Source organism: Ciona intestinalis, unplaced genomic scaffold (genome assembly GCF_000224145.3).
Source record: "Ciona intestinalis unplaced genomic scaffold, KH HT001060.1, whole genome shotgun sequence".
NCBI classification, from domain to species: Eukaryota; Metazoa; Chordata; class Ascidiacea; order Phlebobranchia; family Cionidae; genus Ciona; species Ciona intestinalis.
The window spans coordinates 20518-31007 of NW_004191381.1; the positions used below are offsets into that span (position 1 = coordinate 20518).

Below are 10490 nucleotides of genomic sequence, written 5' to 3' on the forward strand. Positions count from 1 at the left end.
ATGTTTATCCAAAATTGATGTAAATTAAAACGAATTTAATAAAAAGTTCAAACTCTGTTATACTTTGTTTGTATTCGGTTCATTATATGTTGAAATAACCTTTAGTTGTTCTGTGTTGAATGAATGTATGAATGTAACTTACTCGCGTGGCCGGAAAACGACAGTCGTTATAACACGGGTGTGCACCTCGCGCCAGCTTACGAGTTACCAAGTATGTTACTTTGTGGGTGATTATTTTTTTTCATTTTTATGTATGGCTGATAATTTGGACAACCCATTAGTGACCACTGGGTTGGAGCAATTGCCGTTAAGCGTCTTGCTCAAGGACACATACGCCCACAATGGTAGCAGCGAGGAGCCTTGAACCCATTACCTCTGGCTCTGGGTTAAACCATTAGTGACCACTGGGTTGGAGCAATTGTCGTTAAGCGTCTTGCTCAAGGACACATACGCCCACAATGGTAGCAGCGACGAGGCTTGAACCCTTTAATGGTTACAGGCATGCGTGCTAACCACTACGCCACGGCGCCGGGCAGCATTCTGCATCTTGTAGTTAACCTACCGAATTTAACAGGCTGTGCTAGTTTCTTTGTCATGTAAACCTTATATATATATAAACGTTAAACCGATATTTTTTGTTGTTTTTATCCCAAATTAAAGTCATATTGACCCCTGCCTATTTTCTTCATGCTTATATCTCAGTGTTTTCTTATAAAACTAAAACTAGTTTTATGAGACAAAATCAAACTGTACGAAATATTCAAGGTTGTTTTATGAAGCTATGAAACTAGTTTAGTCGTTCGCACACGCAAATTAAAAAAAATTCATTGACTTTACTATGATTTAGCGAGCATTAAAAAATAGCACCTTACTATTTGGAATTTTTGTTACCTTTTCAAAGTATACTGTTTCTATTTTACATATGTTTTTAATATTTAAAAACAGTAATCAGCTTTGACGGGCGTTTTGTAAAGTCGTGATAATACTGTCGAATAATTCTGTAACCTTATTTTCCTGATTATCATTAAATGGGGGTCCGTAAAAAGAAAATTAAAAAAGTATCGTCTGACAAAGTGTCCCATCTTTCCCCACCCTACTATAATATAATTTTAGTCGCATTTAAAAATACTACCTAAACTAAAACAAGCCATCAAACTAATTTTACCTTTAAGAGCGTGTTATAAAAAATGACAAGGTTTGCATTCAAATTAAACTGGAAATTTAAATCAAACTGCTTTAAATTAAAATTGCAATAATGAAACGCCATTCATTATTTACCGTTTGGAATTTCTACTTTTAATGAGACTTAAATTTGTTTTGTATTGATCGTACAAAGTTCTAGTTCTACTGTACGTTTGCAAATGCAACGAAAGAAACCGGCTCCTTAAGCTGGTTATTGATGTTTGCTCCAACCTAAACCAATAACCTAAATAAGAGTTTAAATGTTCCCTGGATTGACTTTTTCTAGCGGTCGGAAAATTAACTGTTGTGCACACCAAAGAAGAATTATTTGTTATTTCATGTCCTGGTATTGATTTGAAACTGTCGTTTCTGGTGAAACTTGCTGATGATAGGCTGGATACTGAAGTGCCCGAAAGTTCATTTCCCATAAAGTGGGCTTAAAATGTCGTTAGGTCGGAACACAGCAAATAAAGAAAGAGAAGCATTGCGTGAAGCGTTGAACGCGGAACGGAAGGCAAAGTTTTGTGAGTATAGTATATATATATTCCTAATACCGGTGAAGCTTTTACGGTCCAAGTGCTGGTAAAAATATTGCTTATTGTTCAATGCTTGTAGAAGTGTTTCTGGTTGCGAGTAGTTGTATATTCCGCGTGGTTAATTTTCAGACATGCATTCGTGTTCATAGTTCATGTTTTACTGCAAACATCCCATGTTTGTTTAATAAACCTGTCAGTCACATTCATGCAACGCGGGCCTGAAAATATATTGGAACAGTCCAGCAAACATACAGATAATATTAGTTCTTAAAATGAGTGAAGCAGGTACGGCTTTTCTTAAGCGAAAGAAAGCAGTTCAGGGGACGGATTTGTCGCAAACCAATTTTTCTTCTAAACAGCAGTTAATCGGAAACTTTTGTGAGTAATTTAAATATATTTTAAGTACAATGCATGTGTTTTATTATGAAAATTCATGAATTCGGGAAGAAATTATTGGTAACATTTTTAAATACGTTCCCTAGGATACGACATAAATAGAGTCATAGATTACTGATCAGTTTTAAAGTTCACTTTTGCATCCAGACAGTGACACTCCGTTGTCATTTATACAGAAAAGTTTAAAACACACATGATTTATACAGAAAATGTCTAGTAAAACTCCACTAAAATCCTGGCAAGATTCTACTGAAGCACTAAACCGTCATTTTAACAAAAATGAAATTTTTACGAAAACAGTGTTGCCGAATCAAATAACAATAAAAACGCAGGGTAGAAAATACCGGAAATGTGGGTAAAATTCGCGGTTTTCGGTAATAATGTAGACTCGATTTAAAAAAATGTTATGATTGGCGCGTTTTTATTTTTTAAATCAGAGAGATACATTCAGTTTACCAAGATCCGTTGTCCTTTTGCATTTAAAAGTTACAGATTTCCTAGCAGGAAGGTTTGAACATGACCACTTTTTGGAAAAAAATTCGCGGTTTTCGGTAATACTGTTGACTAGATTTAAAAAAAATGCTTTTACCTTTTTTACTTTACAAGAATTCGTTATATTTTTGCAAATAAATTGACGAGACATCTTTTTAAATTATAAAGATAAGTTCCCTGTTTATACCCTGCTCTAGATTTTCTATTGATTTTACCGGCAACACTGCGCTTTCAACGTCATTTTTTGTTAGCGTTATTCTAGCAGATTTCGGGCAGGATTTTAGTGGTAGTAAAACAGTGGTACTCGTTTTCTTTTAATGCACCGAAACCGCGTTTTTTAAAGATTCGAATCTCTGGTTCACAATATTTCCGCTGTGTCATGGAGTACATGGACTATCGCTCTGACCAGAGATACATAAACATAAACATTGTTTATGTATCTCTGCTCTGACGCAATGTAAGAAAAAAGGCATTGCTAAGCAACTAAGCGTTAGCAACAGCGCAATTAAACGCTTCGCATACGACCATACGTGATACGCGGTTAGCGCCAACCTGTTACAGAGCCTATTTCATGTATAATTGATGTGCTTTTAAGCTGTGCACAATTAGTGTGGTTGCTGTTGTGAGCAACAGCTGAGTCGACGAACATGTTTTGTTTAGGTGATAGTGTTAATGTTATTATAACGTAATAGATAAGTGCGTAATAACAGGATACGTTTTACTGAAAAAGTGAAAGGCAACTGTTTTAGAGTTTTATTTAAACATACCAGTGTACGCAAAAATGCAGAAAAACGATGAAATTTCCCGAAGAAATGGGAACAGTTACAATGCTAATATTGATATTTGTAAGTTAGTTTTCAAAGATCACTAAAATCATTTGTAATGTGAATTCACTGTTTCTCTTCATTCATAATGCATCATATTATAGGTTTACTTCATATATAAAATATTACCTAACACAAATATGGGAAAATAATAGTAAAAAGTGATACTTACCGATACATTATAATGGCATGTAGTTGTAGGTTGTCATGTAATTCTCTTAGCAATGAAATACCTTGTTATTGTATAACCTAAAGTATTTCAATTTTAGGATCAGTTAATTATAGAATTAGAGGTGAATGGGTTCTACAGTGTCTGGGTTTGAAATAATATAAGTTAGTTAGTACAGTTATAAGCTAGGCTACTCTTTTTTAAATAACTGTAACTGGTTAAAGCATTATTTCCATTAGTATTAAAACAGCTGACATTTATATGTTTGTGCTACTGTAATATGTATATAACAAATAACTATACCTTCATTACGTGTAAGAAATTCAAAGTAAATTAGTTTGTCTGCCTTATTAGATTATCAGAGGTGTTTAGTCTGATTTAATTTTAAAACAATTGTAAAATAAATGGAAGGTTCAAGACCTGAAAGTGGATCAGGTAACAATAAAGTTTACCCAAAACCAAATGGCGAAGGAGCAGTTTCTGCTTACAACCAAAATATAGATATATGTAAGTTAATGTACTTGCTCAAATTAACTTAATGTATGGTAGTAGTGTACCTGTAGTGCTGTTAAAATGGGTTTGGAATTCATTTAGAAGGCAGTACTTTGTTTATGTTATAATATTTATTATTGTAACTCTGTCTACATTCCGACTACTGTAAACATATTTTTCATATAGTAGTCATTGTTTGCATGTTTACAAAGTTTTGTTTTTTACATTTACATACTCCACTGTCCTCATTCCTTCATATTAACTATTATCAGTCGTAAGTTCAATTAACTGGTATCTGCATATCTAGTGCTTGTGCTACTAGTCGTAGTGGAATTAACTTAATTTATATCTAGTTTAATCGTGTAATTTACTAGTTTATTTGAGTTTTTTTCATATATTAATATAAATTTTATAATGTGACATGACAATATTTAGCCTACTCTTTTAATTATTATAAATTTAAAAACAAAAACATGGGTTTGGGTGTTAAATTTATTTTTCCTTTAAAAGTACAATATTTTTGCTTTATATATATTATATATATATATGTACTTCAGTACTTGTTAAAAGATGCAGCAAAATGATCTATATGTAGCCTAATTAAAGCCTAGACGTTTACAATAAGTACTGAATAGTTTATTTCAAGTTTTTTCTGTAAGGGGTGCAATGTTTTTGTTAAAGTTAAATTGAATTTTTCCATTTATCAGATAATTCTCATATCATTAATTACAAATGTTCTTAATCAGTTACTGCTGGATTCATCTGCCTTGTTAGTACAGCAGGTTTTACTAAAGAGCAAACAACAGAATGAACAATATAAAATATACAGATTTTTAAAATTATACGAATTAAAAAAATCATGAATCATATATAGGCTTATAATACTTTTTTAAACCAAGGTTTAAACAAATTCTTCAACCAATTTTTATTATTTTTTCACAGCTGGTGAAGATACAGAATATGGGTGCTGTGGATATGCTCTTATGGGAATCTCTGTATTTATAATGATTCTGATATTTCCACTAGCATTATGTGCTGGTATCAAGGTTAGTTTAGGTCAATTCTTACCTTTACTTACAGCAAAAAAACTACTTCTGTACGGTACAAACTTATGAATGCTCCTAATTTTTGGCCACAACCACAATATAAAATTCTTTATGTGTGATGTTTGTAACTGAAAAAGTAGTTATTTATCATTAAGTGACAGTAAAGTCATGTTTTATCAATGTTTACATTGATAAACATATATTCCTTAAGGAGTATAACCTTATGGGACCCGTTTTCCTGTCCAAAATTATACTGTTTTCGAATCATCATTATTAAAACTCTTTGTATGGCTTTTGCTTTTTGGTTGGGCGTGTGTCTATCTATTACAGTAGGCATGGAATTGGAATTTGTATGACAATGAATATGTTTAATACTCTCATTAAATATTTGTCACAAGTTACATTACAACACTAACACTAACATTTTTGTCTATAGGTGGTTCAGGAATACGAAAGAGCTGTTATTTTCCGTCTCGGTCGCCTTGTCAAAGGTGGTGCAAAAGGTCCAGGTAATTAAGAATCTTTCATGCACATCTTCTGTTCATAAGAATGCTGGTCTTGCCATATGGCAGATATGTAGCAGTCAGTCATGTTATTACCCTAATATTTAACAATACATGTTAACTTCCTCAAACGAGGGATTGTTCAACTGAGTAAGCGCCATTGCTTCAATTCATTTTAACCTCCTTGGCTGTATTTATCCGCCGGTTCGTCTGGCACCTGTAACTCATTTTTCATCAAAACTATTTCTCTACCTAAAAAAAGACTAATTTCCATTAGTGGTGGCTGAATTAACACAGTTGTTGGTTCTATAAAGCTCGCAAATGATATAATTGCAATTTTTCATACTTTTCTTTATATTATTCAAGGGATCTTTTTTATCATACCATGCACTGATGAATATCGTAAAGTGGATTTGAGAACTGTATCCTTTGATGTGCCACCACAGGAGGTTAGTTTTAAGAGTTTCGTATTTCAAGACAGCTAACGGCAATTGCCAACCCAGGTTACTACTGTCTCTACTGGGATGTCCAAACTGTTAGCCATGTATTAAAAAAATCAAAACAATAATCACCCACAAAGTTGCACATGTAGTAACTAGTAAGCCAGCACGAGGTTTGTAAAACAGAACACCCTTGTTATAACAACTGTCATTACCCCACTAGCGAGATAAATAGGCATCATTGTTAATTAAGAAAATCAGTACTAAATATTAGATAAGTTTGCACTGTTTTGGTGTGATTGTAATTTACTGTGTTGGTGCCTTGTTTGTCGGTTACTTGGCCATGCAAAATCGTAGAAACATGTTTTGGTTCAGCACTTGAAGAAGTGCTAATGAATGTAACTTATTTATTCTAACATGGCAGTCCCATTGGTGACCACCAGGATAGTGGAAGGAACTTGAAATTGTTTTGCCCAACGACGCACAACTAAGTACATAATGGTGTCACGTGTCAGTATCTAACATCATACCAAGTATCCTACTAAGCCACACTACTCGGAGTCGACACTATATATAAGTTATTGTTATTTTCTTACAGATCTTGACCAAGGACAGCGTGACAATATCAGTAGATGCTGTGGTTTACTACAGAGTCCAAGATGCCACCATGAGCATTGCAAATGTGGAGAACGCTGATGGTGCAACTCGACTGCTGGCACAAACCACACTAAGAAACATGCTGGGAACAAAGAGTCTGTCCGAGGTCCTTACTGACCGTGAATATATCAGTGCTGGGATGCAAGTAGGACTTGTCTTTCGTTAAGTTTATTTTTAAGCATTAAACAATACTGTAACTTTTATACTGGGCACCATGTTTAATGTTGGTTCAAAAAATACTGAAAAATTAAACGAGCATGCCTTTGTTATTCTGCGTTTATATTAAACTGCGTGGTTTTAAACCTTTTTTGTCATACAAAATGACGACTTGATTCCTAATTCATCATGTAGGTCCTGTCGTCCACCTAATCAGGCATAGTATTTCAATTTTCTATAAGTAAAGTGACATGGTTAAAACAGGTCTAAACCTTGATTGCAATATGGCTATAATTAAAGCCTGGAGTCGTCGCTGTCACATGCGGCAAGTTAACCTTTTCCGAATCCTGCAATCTTGAATTATTTATTCTTGACAACAGCGTCAGACTTTTTCGTGGCTCGTTTGCTTAAGGGAAAATAACTAGCTTTTTCCTAAACTGGAGAAATGACCGTGGTTGTTTTATAGATTCTAATTTTACCACAACTTTGTATTACCACAGATTTTACCACAACTTTGTAATAAACTGTGAACTATGGTGCATTTATGTACTTCGTGATATAATCTGGGTGAATCTTTTGGCCATTCTATAATTAAAAAAACAAATTAACAGTTTTAGTTCAAGTTCTATCCTCTGATTTTATATTCTTCTATTCCCAACACATAAGCACTTCACTATTTTTACATAATAACCTATAGATATATAGGCTAGTCCAAATAGCAGTTCCATTTCTCTATAACAATGCCAACGGTCCCAATTCCCTTGACTAATTTGACAGGGCAATACATTAGTTTTCCCGATTAAATTATTAATTATTTAGTTATTCTGTTGCAGTCAACACTGGATGAAGCCACGGACCCGTGGGGCATAAAAGTGGAACGAGTCGAAATGTGAGTTGGTGTTATAATACTGTTTCATGTGCTTATATTTACCGATTGCCGCTACCAAAGGTAACGTTGAGAGTTACTCCAGTCGGCCGTGTTATACTGTATCATGTCAGAACACTCTTGGGCCGTATTATAGCTACTATCGTTAGTCGTCACCCGCCATACGAGAATAAGTAAGCTACAGTCATTCATTACTTGTGTCACACCCAACGTCGGTCACACAAATGCTTAATATGTGAAGCTTAGAAAAGAAAGCTATACGTAGCTCATAGGCCGCCACGAGTTGTATAAACCAAAGTACATTACCGGGGTACAACGACTGTTGTTGCAAATCATGAACATTCATTCAACATCTCTTATATACAAACATAAGTATTGCTTTGTATTAATCTTAAACAAATCCACATTGTGATCATTTTTATGTTGTGTTTCTATCCATATACACCGGGTATTGGGGTAATAAGCCAACTCTGGCCTTAATCTCAGGTCTAGGGGCATTTTGTGCTTCAGGACTTTACTTACTTACGTAGAATATAATTCATGTATACTGCCCAAACAAGTCTGACATGCCTAATCATTCGTATAGTTTACCATTTGCAACGTACGTCATTAAGTAAACCTGATGCTACTGGCCTCGCTTACTAAGTATTGTTTGGATTTCGTATCTTTCTATATTTTTCAACCGCAAGACACGCTATAATAACTTATTAATGAACCGAAACACTAAAAATTGTGTCGTTTACATTTGCTGTAATGTTTTTATTGTAACGAGAAGCTGGCGCAGAACATTCAATATGAAACATAATTTTTAACATGTCGACTTGGAAACCCCACTAAAAATATCAAGATACTTTTTAAATCAACAAATTTTATTTATTATGGCCTACCCAACAACATTTGTAAGAGGAAACTTTTGTCAGCGGTGCGGGTTTTTATACGCATTAAATATCAATTCATTCGTATCGTTTAGAAATCACTATGTATTACAGTAAGGACGTTCGCTTGCCGGTTCAACTACAACGAGCAATGGCTGCTGAAGCCGAAGCTGCACGAGAGGCAAGGGCAAAGGTAAGAATTTACTGGTTGCAATATACTTAACGTGAATTGCGTATTCGAATTTATCTCGTGTTCTTTGAAAGAATTTTCATCAAAAATTTTTTCTGCGAACTATAAACTAAATTTTGCGTCGAAAAGCGCCATATTTAGGTTGCATGAATCGTATTAATGTTTTCTTTTCTGAACTGCCCTCTTGTTTGCGTACACTCTTCTTCCTCTTTTAAAGTAATGTTTTGTTCGCATAGTAATCTAGAGCCTAGACTACTTACAAATTGCATACAAGCACGGCCTACCAGATATATCTCTAATAGGCCGTGATACAAGTGATAGTTTTATGATCTTACATTGAAACAGCTCAGCCAAACATGATTATTTATAAATACCGTCATTACGTCAGAATAAGCTCCTAAACATGAACGTCATGACAGACGAAACGTTGAAATAAAACAACCGTCGTAAACACCATAGGAGCTAAAAGAACATTATTTAATAACATTATAACTGGTAGCAGAAGTAACATAATGATATCATTGCAGGTAATTGCGGCAGAAGGTGAAATGAATGCTTCCCGCAAGCTAAAGGAAGCTGCTGATGTAATGAGTGAGTCTCCTAACTCGATGCAGCTTCGTTACCTTCAAACCTTAACCTCTATAAGTGCGGAAAAGAATTCAACCATAATCTTCCCTCTGCCTATTGACATGCTGAGCACCATGATGAAAAAATAGGTGTTTTTGTGACAACATCCGAAATTAATTTTCCAATTGAGACTAACAGTATTCCGCATGACTCGTAGCAACGCATTGTATATATATTGACAAATATATTTATTTTAGTGTTATAACTCCACTACCCTGCGTCTATATTACATTTAACTTATATTTTAACCAAAATAATAAAAAATATGTTCCACGGTTATTTCACTTTCTTTAACTCCCTTATCTTTAGTGTGAATAATAATCACGTATACTGTGTCACCTTCGTTATTGCACTGTATCGTAGCATTTACGTATATGATGAATAATGTAAAAATAAACCACAAAGTTTTATGTACCGAAACATCGTTGTAGTTAGTAATATAGTTGTTTTATCAGATTACAAATGTAGTGGGGAAAGACGGGTTTAACACGGTCTCTGAACTGCAAACATATACAATTCAAAACTTCTGTATATTAGGGTGGGGGAAGATGGCACACTTTTTTAATTTTCTTTTTACGGACCCCCATTTAATGATAATGAGGAAAATAGGGTCACAGAACTATTCGACAGTATAGTAATAGTAAGGTAGTAAGGTTATAGGGTTGTGAAGAACAACCCTATAGTAAGGTGCTACTTTTTTAATGCTCGCTAAACTAAATCATAGTAAAACCGATGATTTTTTTTAGTTTGCGTGTGCGAACGATTAAACTAGTTTCATAGCTTCATAAAACAACCTTGAATATTTCGTACAATTTTTTTTATCTCATAAAACTAGTTTTAGTTTTGTAAAAAAACACTGAGATATAAGCATGAAGAAAATAGGCAGGGTTCAATACGACTTTAATTTGAGAAACAATAACAATTTTCCGGTTTAACTTTATGTATATGAAGTTTACATGGCAAAGAAACTAGCACAACCTGTTAAATTCGGTAGGTTAACTACAAGTTGCAGAATACTG

The 10490-nt window shown here is 34.2% G+C and overlaps 1 protein-coding gene across 4 annotated transcripts; it reads left to right on the plus strand.

Moving 5' to 3' along the window:
- The first annotated feature begins 1151 nt into the window (after nucleotides 1-1151).
- On the plus strand, nucleotides 1152-9891 carry LOC100180086 (erythrocyte band 7 integral membrane protein). 4 transcript variants are annotated; one of them, XM_002124920.4, is made up of 8 exons: nucleotides 1152-1706; nucleotides 5034-5137; nucleotides 5574-5646; nucleotides 6007-6089; nucleotides 6679-6882; nucleotides 7727-7782; nucleotides 8769-8847; nucleotides 9372-9891. In XM_002124920.4, exons 1-8 carry the CDS (start codon nucleotides 1625-1627, stop codon nucleotides 9558-9560), a joined length of 870 nt encoding a protein of 289 aa, XP_002124956.1. In that variant the 5' UTR covers nucleotides 1152-1624; the 3' UTR covers nucleotides 9561-9891. The 4 variants fall into 4 exon arrangements, with proteins under 4 accessions (XP_002124956.1, XP_026695648.1, XP_002124901.1 ...); XM_026839847.1 differs by lacking the exon at nucleotides 1152-1706 and adding an exon at nucleotides 1728-2096; XM_002124865.5 differs by lacking the exon at nucleotides 1152-1706 and adding an exon at nucleotides 3275-3451.
- Nucleotides 9892-10490: the final 599 nt, after the last annotated feature.